The sequence below is a fragment of the Budorcas taxicolor genome, chromosome 15 (assembly GCF_023091745.1).
Source record: "Budorcas taxicolor isolate Tak-1 chromosome 15, Takin1.1, whole genome shotgun sequence".
Classification (NCBI taxonomy): Eukaryota; Metazoa; Chordata; class Mammalia; order Artiodactyla; family Bovidae; genus Budorcas; species Budorcas taxicolor.
In genome coordinates this window covers 81,456,133-81,473,804 of record NC_068924.1, presented here as the reverse complement: position 1 = coordinate 81,473,804, position 17,672 = coordinate 81,456,133, and the positions used below count along the sequence as shown (strand labels likewise).

General features: G+C 50.2%; 1 protein-coding gene across 1 annotated transcript in view; it reads right to left on the bottom strand.

Annotated features, from left to right (window-relative positions):
• The window catches only part of LOC128060023 (beta-galactosidase-1-like protein 2), a 50,663-nt gene that overhangs the window by 31,994 nt on the left and 997 nt on the right, over positions 1–17,672 (bottom strand). Inside the window, exons 2-4 of the mRNA XM_052652228.1 lie at positions 9,388–9,530; positions 3,174–3,269; positions 2,890–3,087 (exon numbers count right to left, since the gene is read on the bottom strand). Coding sequence (XP_052508188.1) covers positions 2,890–3,087; positions 3,174–3,269; positions 9,388–9,530 — 437 coding nt within the window. The remainder of the gene's footprint in view (positions 1–2,889; positions 3,088–3,173; positions 3,270–9,387; positions 9,531–17,672) is intronic.

Sequence of the window (17,672 nt, the reverse complement as noted above, 5' to 3'; positions counted from 1 at the left end):
GACGGGAACTCTGAGAATAAGAAGGAAGCGCCAACACACAGGGGCTGGCGCCCGGATGGGCTCAGCTGTCACAGAGCCACGGGAAGAAGGCGTGAGCTTGCGGCAGGGCAGGAACACCCTCCAAACTGAACTGCAAAGAGGAAAGAACACGGAAGGAAGGAGGACAGTATCCGAGTCCTGTGGGACAGCACGCGTGTGACAGAAGCGCCAGAGAAGATTCAAGGGAGAAAGGAAAGAAGCAACAGTCCAAGAAGCAACGCTCCAACAACTTCCCAAGTGAAGGGCCGTTGTCAAACCACAGACCCAGGAAGCTCCGCGAACACAAAGCAGGGTAAACACATTTAGAAACCTGTGTGAAAGGATATCAGAGACCAGAAGTGCTGCGATGGCGCAAGAAGGGGTGGGCCACAGGGCGCCACCGAAAATGGGCCGGACCCGAGCCCGGCTCAAAGCGCGTCCGCAAAGCATCGTGGAGACCCTCCACCCTGGGGCGGAGCGCTTGTGAACCTACAGCGCCATATCCCACAACTGAAGACCTGTTCAAGACAGAAAGAAAGAAGTGCAGCCTGACAGCTGTAAGATGTGGCCCTTGGGAGCGAATGCTGGCTTCTCGTCCTCAGGCTCCTTGCTGTGCCCAGCTGCTGCTGCTGCTAAGTCACTTCAGTCGTGTCTGACTCTGTGTGATCCCATAGATGGCCTCCTACCAGGCTCCTCTGTCCCTGGGATTCTCCAGGCAAGAACACTGGAGTGGGTGGCCATTTCCTTCTCTAATGCATGAGAGTGAAAAGTGAAAGTGAAGTCGCTCAGTCGTGTCCGACTCCGCGACCTCATGGACTGCAGCCCACCAGGCTCCTCCGTCCATGGGATTTTCCAGGCAAGAGTACTGGAGTGGGGTGCCATTGCCTTCTCCAGAGGATCTTCCTGACCCAGGGATGGAACCCAGGTCTCCCACATTGCAGGAACATGCTTTACCATCCGAGCCACAAGAGAAACCCCAATATATACGTGACTGTGTGTTAAACAGGCAGCGAGTGGGGAGCTGCTGCGTAGCACAGAGAGCCCAGCCTGGGGCTCTGTGACGGCTGAGAGGCTGGGGGGGAAGGAGGCTCAAGAGTGAGGGACGCGTGTATACACACAGCTGTTGTACAGCAGAAACCGACACACCATCGTGAAGCAAATGGACTCTAAGTTTAAAAGGGGGTAGGAGGGAGAGGGGTGAACTGGGAGTCTGGGGTTAGCAGATGCAAACTGTCACACTTAGAATGGATAAAAGTAAGGTCCCCTCTATAGCACAGGCTTCCCTGGCGGCGCAGCTGGTAAAGAATCCGCCTGCAGTGCAGGAGACCCCAGTTCGCTTCCTGGGTTGGGAGGATCCCCTGGAGAAGGGACAGGCTGCCCACTCCAGTATTCTTGGGCTTCCCTTGTGGCTGAGCTGGTAAAGATTCCACCTGCAACGCGGGAGACCTGGGTTTGATCCCTGGGTTGGGAAGACCCCCTGGAGGAGGGAAAGGCTGCCTGCTCCAAGATTCTGGCCTGGAGAATTCCACGGACAGTCCATGCGGTCACAAAGGGTCGGACACGACTGAGCGACTTTCACTACAGCACAGGGAACTTTACCCAATCTCCTAGGATAAACCATAATGAAAGTGACTTTAAATGTCTGTGTGTGTAACTGAGTCAGTTTGCTGTAGAAGGGCAATCAGCACCATGCTGGTGGTTCAGATGGTAAAGAATCTGCCCGCAATGTGGGAGACCTGGGTTGAATCCCTGGGTGGGGAAGATCCCCTGGAAAATGGAATGGCAACCCACTCCAGTGTTCTTGCCTGGAGAGTCCCATGGACAGAGCAGCCTGGCAGAGTACAGTCCATCGGGTTGCAAAGAGTCGGACATGACTGAGCGACTAACACTCTCCACAAAAACTTTTGTAAATCAACCATAATTCAATTTAAAGAATGTATGTGTGTGTATATATATACACACACGTAAAGACAGCGCAATCTTTCCTACAAAATGCAGGCACGGTGCTGCTGCTTCATTCTGAGACAATGTTCTGCTTTGAGTGACTCAGAGCATTTATAGTTTATGAAATAATGGTGATAATTTTTATATTTCTAAACAAGGATACTAAAACAGACAAAACTTGGCAGTTTTATTTCAGCCACAAATGTCTTAACATTTTTACTGGTTCCTGATATTTTTAATGGAAGCCCCACCGACTTCAGTGGCGTATTATTTTCAGGTGTACAGCGCAGTGACTCCCGGTTTTTACAGAACGTAAGCGTTCATGAAGTTTCAGAGTCTGAGTCACTGCTATTCCAAAGCAACAGCACAATGAGGAAACAAGGAAGGGAAATGGTGTGATGCGTGAAGGGTTTCATGACAATTTGGGGAAAATGCTTTAAAACCTCATTCCCCATCATTTGCCAAGTTAAAATCCAAATATTTAAAATACAGGGTTTTTTTTTTATTTTTTCCTAAACTTACACTTTAAAAATCAAGTCACTGAAAAGGACGCAAATAGAACTATCCAAACAATAATGGATGGGCACTTTCTAAGCTTAGAAGGTGGAAAACAAATCCACTGTTTGTTCTTTCTTCACTTCAGTGAGCAGAATGAGGACAATCACAGGATTCTCCAGGCCTGCCTCTCAGTGAGACAGGACTTTCCCTGGCACTCATCACTGGGCCGACTCTGCCCACAGGGCAGCTCTCCCAGGAGGATGGGGCCCGCTGCCTAGATCCCCGGGACCGAGGGGACGCTGGGCTGCAGCTGCCTGGGACAGGAGACCGCAGTATGCAGGCGGGAGCAAGCCTGCTGAGACAGACGGCCGCAGGAGCGCGCGACGCCAAGCAGAGGCCGGTGCAAGGGCCGCGGCAGACTGCACTCACGTGGTGACGGTGTTGAAGCCACAGGCCTTCAGCTTCAGGAGGCTGTCCTTCCAGTAGTCCCGGGGCACGCGGAAGTAGTGGATGGTGCCCGACAGGATGAGGAAAGGCGTGTTCCCCAGTGTGAAGTTGGAGCCCCTCACCTGCAGACCCACAAGCCGCTCACTGACGCTCGAGGGCCTCAGGAGAGCCTGGACCACGCTGCAGAAACACAGGAGGCGTGTGACTCCCACAGAGGTGGGCCCGTTGTGAGGGCCTCTCCTCCAGGGCCCTGCCCTCAGACCTACCTCTCTGGGAGGCCTTGCAACGCGGACGTTACCAGGAACCTGGAAGTCAGGCTCAGGAGGCCCACCAGCCTCACCAGGAACAAGAAGGCCTGCATGCTAGACAGAGGGGACAGACAGAGGTCAGGGCCCCGGGCCAGGAAGGAGTGGCTGCCGGGAGAGGCCAGGCCTTGGGGGCCTGGGGGGGGCGGGGGCGGGGGGGTGAGGGCAGGCAGGCCTCCACAGCTATCCTGGGTTCCAGACATGCCAAGGCCAGGTCTCCTGCCAGGAGGGAGGTGGGCTGTGCAGAGAGGCTCCTGCTGAACCATGGGGTCTTCAGACACCCCTGACTTTTTAGAAAAGACCAGGCATCCCTCAAGGAAGCTTTATAAACAAAATCATCTCGGGTGATTTGCCAGAGACATCTTCCGGCTGAGTGACTCAGGGATCAGTGTCCAGCAGAGAATACGGGCTAGCCGGGCCTCTGGGCCTGGGTCGTCTCCGCCCACCACCCCCAACCCCTCCCCCACACGGCGGCCCGCGGCCCACGACTTTCTTCAGGGAACAGGGGCCGCCAGGGCGGCCCACCTAGCAATGAGGGGTGTCCCCGGAGACCCGGTGGGGGGGGGGGGGAAGTGTCAGGGAGGTCATGGGGAGGGTGGACCCAGCTCCAAGTGACAGGCCCCAGACTCACAGCGCCGACGACCCCCGCCCTAGACCTGCTCCCCCAACAGGCCATCCCAGGGGAGCGCATACAGAGAGGGACCCCAAAACAGCCAGGACCCCGCCCTGGGCCTCCTCCGGAGCTCCCTGTAGACCAATGGCCCACTGTGGCTTCTCTCAGGACCCACGTGGTGCCCAACCCGCTGCGGCCTCTGGGCGGCCCGCACCCACCCATCTCCCTCCGAGACCAGCCCCCACCGCCAGGACCCCTGCCCCTTCCTGCACCCCTCCCCCTCCTGCTCCTGTCTCCCCTCCTGCTCCTGTCTCCCCTCCTGCTCCTGTCTCCCCTCCTGCTCCTGTCTCCCCTCCTGCTCCTGTCTCCCCTCCTGCTCCTGTCTCCCCTCCTGCTCCTGTCTCCCCTCCTGCTCCTGTCTCCCCTCCTGCTCCTGTCTCCCCTCCTGCTCCTGTCTCCCCTCCTGCTCCTGTCTCCCCTCCTGGTCCTGTCTCCCCTCCTGCTCCTGTCTCCCCTCCTGCTCCTGTCTCCCCTCCTGCTCCTGTCTCCCCTCCTGCTCCTGTCTCCCCTCCTGCTCCTGTCTCCCCCTCCTGCACCCTCTCCTCCGTCTGCACCGCCCCCCTAGGACCCCACGCGGTAGCGGCCGTCCCCTAGGCACGGTCGCCGCACATCCCTGCGCGAGGCTCTGAGAGCAGGAGGTCTTTTCCTGGACTTGGGATCCAGCCGGAGCGCCTCTCAGGCCCGGCGACATCCCCGGGGCAGGTCGGGCTCTTGTCAGACCGACCCTGAAACCGCCAAGTCCCAGGCCGCGCCGGCGAACCTCAGGCGCGGAGCTCTTCTGGCTCCAGACCAGCAGGACCTGCAAGGCGTTCGCCGGCGCGGGGGCGGGGCGGGGCCGGGGGGCGGGGCGGGGCCGGGGGGGCGGGGCTGAGAGCGCTCCGGCGGGCCCGCCCCTCCCCGCGCGGGGCGGCCGGCTTGGCTACAGCCCTGCCGGCTGGCCTGTGCTGATCCGGATTCAGGCTCCGAGAGCGGCTTTGTTATTCAGTCGCTCAGCGTGCCCCTACCGACTCTTTGGGACCCCATGGACTGCAGCACGCCAGGCCTCCCTGTCCATCACCAACTCCTGGAGTTTACTCAAACTCATGTCCATCGAGTCAGTGATGCCATCCAACCATCTCATCCTCCGTGGTCCCCTTCTCCTCCCGCCTTCAATCTTTCCCAGCGTTAGGGTCTTTTCCAGTGAGTCAGCTCTTCGCATCAGGTGGCCAAAGTATTGAAGTTTCAGCTTCAGCATCAGTCCTTCCAATGACTATTCAGGACTGATTTCCTTTAGGATGGACTGGTTGGATCTCCTTGCAGTCCAAGGGACTCTCAAGAGTCGTCTCCAACACCACAGTTCAAAAGCATCAGTTCTTCGGTGCTCAGCTTTCTTTATAGCCTAACTCTCACATCCGTACATGACTACTGGAAAAACCATACATAGCTTTCACTAGACGGACCTTTGTTGGCAAAGTGATGTCTCTGCTTTTTAAAATGTTGTCTAGGTTGGTCATAGCTTTTTTTCCAGGGAGCAAGCATCTTTTAATTTCATAGCTGCAGGCAGCATCTGCAGTGATTTTGGAGTCCAAGAAAATAAAGTCATGTTTTCATTTTCCCCCCATCTATTTGCCATGAACTGATGGGACCAGATGCCATGATCTTAGTTTTCTGAATGTTGAGTTTTAAGCCAGCTTTTTCACTCTCCTCTTTCACTTTCATCAAGAGGCTTTTTAGTTCTTCACTTCTGCCATAAGGGTGGTGTCATCTGCAAATCTGAGGCTACTGATACTTCTCCCAGTAATCTTGATTCCAGCTTGTGCTTCTTCCAGCCTAGTGTTTCTCATGATGTGCTCTGCATAGAAGTTAAATAAGCAGGATGACAATATACAGCCTTGACGTACTCCTTTTCCTATTTGGAACCAGTCTGTTGTTCCATGTCCAGTTCTAACTGTTGCTTCTTGACCTGCATACAGGTTTCTCAAGAGGCAAGTAAGGTGGTCGGGTATTCCCATCTCTTTAAGAATATTCCACAATTTCTTGTGATTCATATAGTCGAAGGATTTAGTGTAGTCAATGAAGCAGAAGTAGATGTTTTTCTGGAATTCTCTTGCTTTTTCTATGATCCAGTGGATGTTGGCAATTTGATCTCTGGTTTTTCTGCCTTTTAAAAATCCACTTGTATATGTGAAATTTCTTAGCTCACATACTGTTGAAGCCTGACTGGAAGGATTTTGACCATTACCTTGCTAGCAAGTGAAACGAGCACAATTGTACGGGAGATGCAATATTCTTTGGTACTGCCTTTCTTTGGGATTGGAATGAAAACTGACCTTTTCCAGTCCTGTGGCCACTGCTGAGTTTTCCAAATGTCCTGGCATATTGAGTGCAGCACTTTCACCCATCATCTTTTAGGATTTGAAATAATTCAGCTGGAATTCCTTCACCTCCAGTAGCTTTGTTGGTAGTGAGGCTTCGCTAACGCCATTACATGTAGCACATTGCTCTGGAAGTGGAAGTGAATAAGCAGCTGTGAGCTCCATGCAGGCTGCCTACAGAGTGGCTGCAGCTGTTTGCCCAGCTGTGTTCTTCCTGTGTCTTGGTGCACATTTCATGCCCATCACTTCACTGTCTGACTGTGAGTTCCACACATGGGGATACTGAGGACTGATGGGGAGGGACCTGAGCACCTGTGGGCTTGGGTGTCTTCGGAGGTTCTAGAATCAGTCCCCCGGGTTCTGAAGGATGCGTATTGCTTTGTATGTGCTCCTGCACAACCCCTGTTGTTGCTTGTACGGACATGCTAAACGTCAACGTTGACCCACTCAGTACTGACTCTAGCCTGATTATAGCTCCGCACCCGAGCGCTGAGCACCTTCTGTGGCAGTGCTCCTGTAGAGTGCTCCACGATGCCTCTGTTTTCTTCTAGTGTTTCTTCAGCTAGTTTCTTCATTTAAATCTCTGGTTCATCAAAACTTTATGTTAATATAAGATTGAAAGGTAGATGAACCTTTCATTTTTTTCCAAATGGCTAACAGATTTCTCCCAAATGTAATTCTTCCCTCATCAGTTTGCAAAGAACTTTATCATATACTAAATTCTCATATACTTTTATCTGCTTTTGATTCTGTACTTTATTCCATTTATTCCACTGGGTCTGTCTGATGAGATTCAACTCGCAAAAAGAACTTACACGGGGCCAGACACAGTTCTAAACTCACTACCTGTGAGCTCATTTATCAGCTTTATCAGCTAGTGCTCTTTTTATTCCTATTTCACAGATTTAGGAACTCGGGCAGGAAACTCCCTGGCAGCCCAGTGGTTAGGACTGCTCACTATCACTGCCAAAGGTGAGGGTTTGATCCCTCGTTAAGGAACAAAGATCCCAAAAGATGTCAATGTATGGCAAAACCAATACAGTATTGTAAAGTAAAATTAAGTAAAAAAATAATAATAATATAAAAATATAAAAAAAGGAACTGATGCAGAGTGAGCTGAGGTAACTTGCCCAAGGGGACACAGCAGTGGCAGACCCAGGTTTCCGTCCCTGCGACAGAGTTCTAAAGCCTGTGCTACTAACCTCTGGGCCAGGCAGCGTGTACTTTAACATTTCAACAAGTTTTGCTCAGGAACTTACTTTGATGCAATATTGGCATCTAAGGGTACTACCAACAAATTGTCCCAAAGGCCAAGGAACAGAAAGGCTGACAGATCAAACTGGCTCAGACCACACGGTTTAGTAAATAAATTTAAAACACAGAGTGAGAAGCAAGAGATGGAGTGGTAACGCTCTTAGGATAGAGTGACAGTGGACAGGCGGACGCCGGAGCCCGGGGAAGGTGCGGCTAGGAGCATGCAGCGCCCCCCCACCCCCGCCCCTCCCCCGAGAGACGGCTGACAGCTGCAGCTCTCCGTTCAGTCTGCAGGGCGGCCATGGGACTCATCTGCGCTCTGCAGTCGAGGACCCTGTGGGCGGCGTGAGTATCCCCGGTGGGTACAGGAATTAGACCTCGTGAGTCCCAAGGGCCTCGCAGGGTTCACGGACACTTAGTATATTGCGGACTGTCAGGCCTACGCACAGGGCTGGGACTAGAGTGGGGTAAGCAGGCGCAGAGGTTAAGGAGGGGTCATAAATATTCGGTGCAAGCTTGGTCCTTCCATCCCTTTCTGCGCTCACAAGCAGGTTATCTACCGACATCAGCCCAGTCTGGCACATCCCGCTGAGGGCTTGTCTGTGCCTCACACATCCTATGAGTCTTATCCTTTCTGTTTGCTTTCTACAGATCTGAACATTATTGCACAACACAGCATATTCCATAGCTTGAGTCTGTGAGTTTGTTATTCTCCTTAAGGAGGCTTCCTGTTTATTCATGTGGTACTCCAGATACATTGTAGAATCATTTCGTCAAGTTCATCAAGCTATAATTAGATCCCACTTAAACACAAGGTATTTCAATTATTGTTCACTATCTCTCTTCAAGGGCCTGAAAAAATTAGAGAATTTTCCTTTCTGGACAATAGCACACTTTCATTTTTATTTATTCACTAAGTTGAAGAGTACTTATTGGGAACCCATCCAGTCCCCGGGTCGGGAAGATCCCCAGGAGGAGGGAATGTGGGTCCAGTCCCTGGGTCGGGAAGATCCCCTGGAGGAGGGAACAGCAACTCACTCCAGCATTCAGCGGAGCCTGGCGGGCTACAGTCCACGGGGTCACACAGAGTTGGACACAACTGAGTGACTAACACACACCGTATTCCGAACGCTGCCCTGTGTTACATAAGCAGCTTCCACAAGAGAAAAGTTGTTTTTGTTAACCTGCACCCCAATGTCCACTGCAGCACTATTTACAACAGAACATGGGAGCAACCTAGACGCCCACTGACATGATGGATAGAGAGGCTGTGGTGCGTATAGCCAATGGAATATTACTTGGCTGTATAAAGGAATGGAGCTGGGTCATTTGCAGAGATGTGTATAGACCTGGAATCTGACACGGAGTGGTCAGAAAGAGAAAAGCACACACCATACATTAATGCACATATGTGGACTCCAGGAAAAAAACTAGTTCAGATGAGCCTATTTTCAGGGCAGGAATAGAGACAGACGTAGAGAGCAGACATGTGGGCACGGGAGGGAGGCGACGGTGGGGTACACTGGGAGGCTGGGACTGCCACATATACAAGACCACGTGTTAGACGGAGAGCGAGGGGGGGCCGCTGCATAGCGCAGGGAGCTCCGCTCGCAGCTCTGTGACAATCGAGGCGAGTGGGATGGGGTTGCGGGGGAGGGAGACTCAAGTGGGAGGGGATATGTGCATACTTACAGCTGACTCATTTTGTGGTACAGCAGAAACTAACACAAGCTTGTAAAGCAATTACACCCTAATAAAAACATTATGTTTTTAGAAAGGTGAGCAGTTGCCACAGGCAGTTCTAAACCATCTGTCCTCGGGACACTGATGTGAAGAACAGTGGCTGCTTGAGCTTTTTTCTCGGGGACATGGCCTGGGACTTAAAAGTGGCTACCAGACCGAGGAGGGCTCAGCGCCCACACCAGTGACGCCTCCGCAGGCCCGGAGCCCGGACCCGGACAGGTGGAGGTCCCCACACAGTGGCACCGATGTCAGGCCCGGCTGGAGGGGCAAGCAGCCACCAAAGGCCCGGTGAAGCTGGAAAAGGACCAGGGCGGGGGGTGGTCAGAACTGCTCACGAGGAGCAAGCAAACCTTCACACGGCTTGTACCCATGTTTAGAGGGAATGGATGCAGTTACCGCAGAGGCTGATGTGGGTTCTGAGAGCAGGGATGCCCACTGCCATTCAGAAAGGGCTGGGAGCTGGGCGGGCTCAGAGAGGGCAGGTGATGGGGGGCGTCTCCACTGAGGGACGGCTACCCCCGGAGCCCGTGGTCCTCCCAGCAGGACCCTGTGAGCAGCGGGCCAGGCAGATCTCTGGGCCAGCACAGGGCACCCACACCGGAGGCTCTGGTCCCAGCCCGACGAGCTGACCCTCAGTGGAGGCAGGTGACTGATAAGCGAGTACTTTCTGGGAGGAACACTAATTTGAGTGAACCTGTGTTCCAGGCCCAGCTCTCGGCCACGCCATGACCGGTGCACCCAGCACTTGTTCAGCCCCCAGAAAGGACTAGACTTGGGTGAAGATGCGCATTAGTCTCCCTGATCAACAGTTTGTATGTGACAGGAAACTCTATCCTCAATCAACTTGCCATCAGTGGAAAATGCTTGTAATGAAGTAATCGTTACGTCAGGAGGAGTCTATATAAAAACAAAGACACTTTTTTTCTTACAAAGACACTCATTTTATGACAGGCACTTAGTGTTTGTTGAGTGGATACATAATTTAAGGAGCCATCTGATGAAGGGAATCATCAGTCTCTCCTGAATCAAGGGAAACAGCATCATCAGTGATGAAAACGAGGAGAATCCAGGGTGTCTGGAGCACGGGTTCAGCTTGGGGACCAGTGAGTGGCCAGGGGCTGTCTTCAATGGCTTAAAGAAACTTGTCATTTACGGGGACAAACTTTGATCCTTGTGAAATGACTCCTCTCCCCTTAGGCAAAATGAGCAGAACTGCTTTGATGGGACATTGAAGGCAATTGCAGTCAGCTTAGTCATGCCCTTCTGTTATCGAAATGTGCCCAAGAGGAGGTCAGTTCAGTTCAGTCACTCAGTTGTGTCCAACATTGCAACCAGACAGACCTTTGTTGGCAAAGCAAAGTCTCTTTTTAATATGCTATCTAGGTTGGTCATAACTTTCCCTCCAGGGAGCAAGTGCCTTTTAACTTCATGGCCGCCGTCACCATTTGCAGTGATTTTGAGTCCCCCCAAAATAAAGTCTGTCACTGTTTCCACTGTTTCCTCATTTGCCATAAAGTCATGGGACCAGATGCCATGGTCTTAGTTTTATGAATATTGAATTTTAAGCCAGCTTTTTCACTCTCCACTTTCACTTTCATCAACAGGCTCTTTAGTTCCTCTTCACTTTCTGCCGTAAGGGTGGTGTCATCTGCATATCTGAGGTTATTGATATTCCTCCCGGCAATCTTGATTCCAGCTTGTGTTTCTTCCAGCCCAGCGATTCTTATGATGTACTCTGCATATAAGTTGAATAAGCAGGGTGACAACATACAGCCTTGACGTACTCCTTTCCCGATTTGGAACCAGTCTGTTGTTCCATGTCCAGTTCTAACTGTTGCTTCCTGACCTGCATACAGATTTCTCAAGAGGCAGGTCAGGTGGTCTGGTATTTCCATCTGTCTCAGAATTTTCCACAGTTTGTTGTGATCTACACAATCAAAGACTTTGGCATGGTCAATAAAGCAGATGCTTTTCTGAAACTTTCTTGCTTTTTTGATGATCCAACAGATGTTGGCAATTTGATCTCTGGTTCCTCTGCCTTTTCTAAATCTGGCTTGAACATCTGGAAGTTCACGGTTCAGTGAACTTCAATATCTGGAAGTTCAACAGTTACTGTTGAAGTCTGGCTTGGAGAATTTTGAGCATTACTTTACTAGCATGTGAGATGAGTGCAATTGTGCAGTAGTTTGAGCATTCTTTGGCATTGCCTTTCTTTGGGATTGGAATGAAAACTGACCTTTTTCAGTCCTGTGGCCACTGCTGAGTTTTCCAAATTTGCTGGCATATTGAGTGCAGCACTTTCACAAAATCATCTTTCAGGATTTGAAACAGCTCCACTGGAATTCCATCACCTCCACTAGCTTTGTTAGTAGTGATGGTTCCTAAGGCCCACCTGACTTCCCATTCCAGGATGTCTGGCTCTAGGTGAGTGACCACACCATCGTGGTTATCTTGATCGTGAAGACTGTTTTTTGTACAGTTCTTCTGTGTATTCTTGCCACCTCTTCTTAACATCTTATGCTTCTGTTAGGTTTATACCATTTCTGTCCTTTATCGAGCCCATCTTTGCATGAAATGTTCCCTTGGTATCTCTAATTTTGTTGAGGAGATCTCTAGTCTTTCCCATTCTGTTATTTCCCTCTATTTCTTTGCACTGATTGCTGAGGAAGGCTTTCTTATCTCTCCTTGCTATTCTTTGAAACTCTGCATTCAGATGGGAATATCTTTCCTTTTCTCCTTTGCTTTTCGCTTCTCTTCTTTTCACAGCTATTTGTAAGGCCTCCCCAGACAGCCATTTTGCTTTTGTGCATTTCTTTTCCATGGGGATGGTCTTGATCCCTGTCTCCTGTACAATGTCACGAACCTCCGCCCATAGTTCATCAGGCACTCTGTCTATCAGATCTAGACCCTTAAATCTATTTCTCACTTCCACTGTATAATCATAAGGGATTTGATTTAGGTCATACCTGAATGGTCTAGTGGTTTTCCCTACTTTCTTCAATTTGAGTCTGAATTTGGCAATAGGGAGCTCATGATCTGAGCCACAGTCAGCTCCTGGTCTTGTTTTTGTTGAGCTTCTGCATCTTTGGCTGCAAAGAATATTATCAATCTGATTTCGGTGTTGACCATCTGGTGATGTCCACGTGTAGAGTCTTCTCTTGTGTTGTTGGAAGAGGGTGTTTGCTATGACCAATGAGTTCTCTTGGCAGAATTCTATTAGCCTTTGCCCTGCTTCATTCTGCATTCCAAGGCCAAGTTTGCCTGTTACTCCAGGTGTTTCTTGACTTCCTACTTTTGCGTTCCAGTCCCCTATGATGAAAAGGATATCTTTTTTAGGTGTTAGTTCTAAAAGGTCTTGTAGGTCTTCATAGAACTGTTCAACTTCTTTGGCATTACTGGTTGGGGCATAGACTTGGATAACTGTGATATTGAATGGTTTGCCTTGGAGAGGAATAGAGATCATTCTGTCTCTTTTGAGACTGCATCCAAGTACTGCATTTCGGACTCTTTTGTTGACCATGATGGCTACTCCATTTCTTCTGAGGGATTCCTGCCCACAGTAGTAGATATAATGGTCATCTGAGTTAAATTCACCCATTCCAGTCCATTTTAGTTCACTGATTCCTAGAATGTCGACGTTCACCCTTGCCATCTCTTTTCTGACCACTTCCAATTTGCCTTGATTTGTGGACCTGACATTCCAGGTTCCTATGCAATATCACTCTTTACCGCATTGGACCTTGCTTCTATCACCAGTCACATCCATAGCTGGGTATTGTTTTTGCTTTGGCTCCCTCCCTTCATTCTTCTGGAGTTATTTCTCCACTGATCTCCAGTAGCATATTGGGCACCTACTGACCTGGGGAGTTCCTCTTTTGGTATCCTATCATTTTGCCTTTTCATACTGTTCATGGGGTTCTCAAGGCAAGAATACTGAAGTGGTTTGCCATCCCCTTCTCTAGTGGACCACATTCTGTCAGACCTCTCCACCATGACCCACCTGTCTTGGGTGGCCACACAGGGCATGGCTTAGTTTATTTGGGTTAGACAAAACTGTGGTCCTAGTGTGATTAGACTGATTAGTTTTCTGTGATTATGGTTTCAGTCTGTCTGCCCTCTGATGCCCTCTTGCAACACCTACCGTCTTACTTGGGTTTCTCTCACCTTGGATGTGGGGTATCTCTTCACGGCTGCTCCAGCAAAGCATAGCAATTGCTCCTAACCTTGGACTAGGGGTATCTGCTCACCACCGCCCTTCCTGACCTTGAATGTGGAGTAGCTCCTCTAGGACCTTTTGCGCCTAGAGAAAGGCAATGCCAAAGAATGCTCAAACTACTGCACAATTGCACTCATCTCACACGCTAGTAAAGTAATGCTCAAAATTCTCCAAGCCAGGCTTCAGCAATACATGAACCATGAACTTCCAGATGTTCAAGCTGGTTTTAGAAAAGGCAGAGGAACCAGAGATCAAATTGCCAACATCCACTGGATCAAAAAAGCAAGAGAGTTACAGAAAAACATTTATTTCTGCTTTATTGACTATGCCAAAGCCTTTGACTGTGTGGATCACAATAAACTGTGGAAAATCCTGAAAGAGATGGGAATACCAGACCACCTGACCTGCCTCTTGAGAAATCTATATGCAGGTCAGGAAGCAGCAGTTAGAACTGGACATGGAACAACAGACTGGGTCCAAATCAGGAAAGGAGTACGTCAAGGCTGTATATTGTCACCCTGCTTATTTAACTTATATGCGGAGTACATCATGAGAAACGCTGGGCTGGATGAAGCACAAGCTGGAATCAAGATTGCCGGGAGGAATATCAATAACCTCAGATATGCAGATGACACCACCCTTATGGCAGAAAGTGAAGAGGAACTAAAAAGCCTCTTGATGAAAGTGAAAGAGGAGAGTGAAAAAGTTGGCTTAAAGCTCAACATTCAGAAAACAAAGATCATGGCATCTGGTCCCATCACTTCATGGCAAATAGATGGAGAAACAGTGGAAACAGTGTCAGACTTTATTTTTGGGCTCCAAAATCACTGCATGTGGTGACTGCAGCCATGAAATTAAAAGACGCTTATTCCTTGGAAGGAAAGTTATGACCAACCTCGATAGCATATTGAAAAGCAGAGACATTACTTTGCCGACTAAGGTCCATCTAGTCAAGGCTATGGTTTTTCCTGTGGTCATGTAAGGATGTGAGAGTTGGACTGTGAAGAAGGCTGAGCGCCAAAGAATTGCTGCTTTTAAACTGTGGTGTTGGAGCAGACTCTTGAGAGTCCCTTGGACTGCAAGGAGATCCAACCAGTCCATTTGGAAGGAGATCAGCCCTGGGATTTCTTTGGAAGGAATGATGCTGAAGCTGAAACTCCAGCACGATGGCCACCTCATGTGAAGAGTTGACTCATTGGAAAAGACTCTGATGCTGGGAGGGATTGGGGGCAGGAGGAGAAGGGGACGACAGAGGATGAGATGGCTGGATGGCACCACTGACTCGATGGGTGTGAGTCTGAGTGACCTCAGGGAGTTGGTGATGGACAGGGAGGTGGTTCATGGGGTCTCAAAAGTCGGACACGACTGAGCGACTGAACTGAACTGAACTGAACTGAACTGAATCTATCAAGGAGGCATTGTCAACAGGTGGCAGAAACCTTCCTCTGCATAAACATTCACACAGGGGAGTGGGTGGGCTTCCTTCCCTTGGGACAGGGGCTCAGAGGGCCAGAAGGGAGCAGCCTGAGGGGGGTGGAAGGGCTCAGCCCACTGGGTGAGGCGGCTGTGACTGAAGCCTCTGTGTCACCCGCTCAGGAACCCAAAGGCCTGGCACTCTATGCAGGCTCGGTGCCCAGCCACAGCCTGAGCACCTCCCAGCCTGGCAGGTCTGGCCAAGGTGGGGCATGTGGTCCCCTGTGCGCCTCATGCACCGCCCGGAGCCCATGGCAGCTCAGATCCTCAGGAGCCGTCCGTTCTGCTCTGTTGGTTTCATTTATGGACCAGAAAAAGGGCACTGACAGAGGTGAGCCACAGTTCACTGCGTTCCCACCACAGAGCCCACAGCCAGGCTGTTGGGAGGCCAACAGTGAGAGTCAAAGTTGCTCAGTCGTGTCCGACTCTTTGTCACGCTATACAGTCCATGAGGATTCTCCAGGCCAGAACACTGGAGTGGGCAGGCTTTCCCTTCTCCAGGGGATCTTCCCAACCCAGGGATCGAGCCCAGGTCTCCCGCATTGCAGGCGGATTCCTCACCAGCTGAGGGAAGCCCTGGTTGGAGGCTGGGCCCCAGAAAACAACAGGAGGGAAAGCACGAGCTACATGTGAGATCCCAGCAGCTCGCCCCCACGCTAAGACTGCCAGATCCTCCCAACGCCTGTTCTGGCCTCGGGTCAGAACTGAGCACCAGCAAGCATTGGACCACCCAGGGGGCTGTCCAAGCCCCATGGCGGCAGCACAGTCCATCTCCATCTGCCAAGTTCAGCCTCAGCGCCACTTGGATGGCTTCAAGAGCCCAGATTGCCATGCCCCATGCCCCATTTGCCCCACTTGAATTCCTTCCCAGAATGTTCCTCTAATGGGTTAATCTCATCAGATCTTCCCTGATAAAACCCTCCTTCACTCTCCACTGCTTGCAAAATAAAACCTACCCTGGGGCTTCACTTGTGGCTCAACTGGTAAAGAATCCGTCTGCAATGTGGGAGACCTGGGTTCCATCCCTGGGTTGGGAAGATCCACTGGACAAGGGAAGGGCAATGCACTCCAGTATTCTGGCCTGGAGAATTCCATGGAGTGTATAGTCCATGGGGTCAGAGAGAGTTGGACACGACTGAGCCACTTTCACTTGGCTTCCATAGCGCTGCATCCAAATTCAACTTACACCTCCTTTCCATCCCGCTGAAACAAAAGTGTAAACAGCTCCCAAACAAAGCCCACACGTTTCCTGCCTGAAGCTGACTTCCTTGGCCATCTTTAGGTACCACACACATCATTAGAGCTTAGTTTGAATTCCTAACTTCTTTACAAATTCTGAAGCACTTGTGCCAGACTGCTCTCTCTTCTGCAGCCCCATGCTACAGTTGCAGAATCAGGCTTCTGGAGGCTGAAGCTTCAACTCTGCAGAACAGCTACACTCTGCTCCCCCGCTGTACTCAGCACAGGCCTCAGAGGACACATTCAAAACTCGGTGTAGCTAATGGTGCATATATTGGTTTCTCGAAATGCTGACATGCAGTTAAAAAATAGTCTGGATGTTTTTTTCTGTAGGGATGAGATGAATTAATGTGATGATCATTTATAACAGCATTCTCTAAAAAGCCTATATCTTTAGGAATTTAAATCTGCTGTCAAAAATCATAAACAGTAGCTTACAAAGCTATTAGAAATTTAAGGGACCTTTTTTTTTTTTTTTAAGTTTTTTGTCTTTAAATATTTATTTGGCTGCACCTGGTCCTAGCTGTGGCATGTGGGCTCTTCAGTTGGAGCATGTGGGACCTAGTTCCCTGACCAGGGATTGAAACCATGGCCCCTGCATGGGGGCAGATAGTCTGTGTAAGGTATAGTTCAGGCCAAGGCAGAAAGAGAAATGACGACCTCAACAGAAGTAGGTTACCTTTATTCAGGCAAGGAGGGGCGACAGTCGGCCTAACAACCAGGCTGAGCTTGGAGAAGGATCAGGGAGGCTCCATATTTATAGGGAAGTTTGTGTAAGCGATAAGGGAGATGTTAATCAGGTGGGGTATTTTGGGTATATTTTAGTTGAGATGGCATTTGTAGTTGGGCAGGGGGTGATAAGTCTTTTGGGAAGGTGTAGGGGGTGGAAGGTTTCTGGAAGGGGGGTGATAAGTCCCAGATAGATGCAACCTGCCTGGAGCATCATGGTGGGACCTAAAGTTCTGTTTTGTTTTCTCCGAAGTTAGATGAAAGGCAAAGGGCCTTTGAAACTGTTGTTTTCTTTTCTAGGCCCAAAAGACTCCTTCATTCCAGAACCTGAAATCATTAAAAAAAATGGGAAAGGGGGTGCCGTATCTCTCTGGCTACTTCCTGCTGTGTCGGAGTCTAGCTCCAGCAGCCAGGGAATCAGCCTGAAGAGATGAGCGGTGTCTGTGGAGAATGACGCAGCGTCCGACTCGAGGGGCGGGACTGCATGTTTATTTCAAGCATTAGGTCTTCTTTTATACTTTGACAAAGGCATTAGGTCAGAGGCTTTGCATTTTCAGCTCCCCTCACCCAGGTTAACTGTCTCCATAAATCATTGTTGCCCTTCAACCAGAGCTACACTGACTCACGCTTCTGTCTGGGCCGCATACCATGTCCCTCAGTTTACTTCTTATCTTTCTAAACCCTGCTTGCCCATAGTATCCTAAGCTCACTATCTCCTAAAAAGGCTTCTAGCTGTCTTTAATTATTTTTAAACCCTAAGCTCAGCAAGCTTCTTTTGC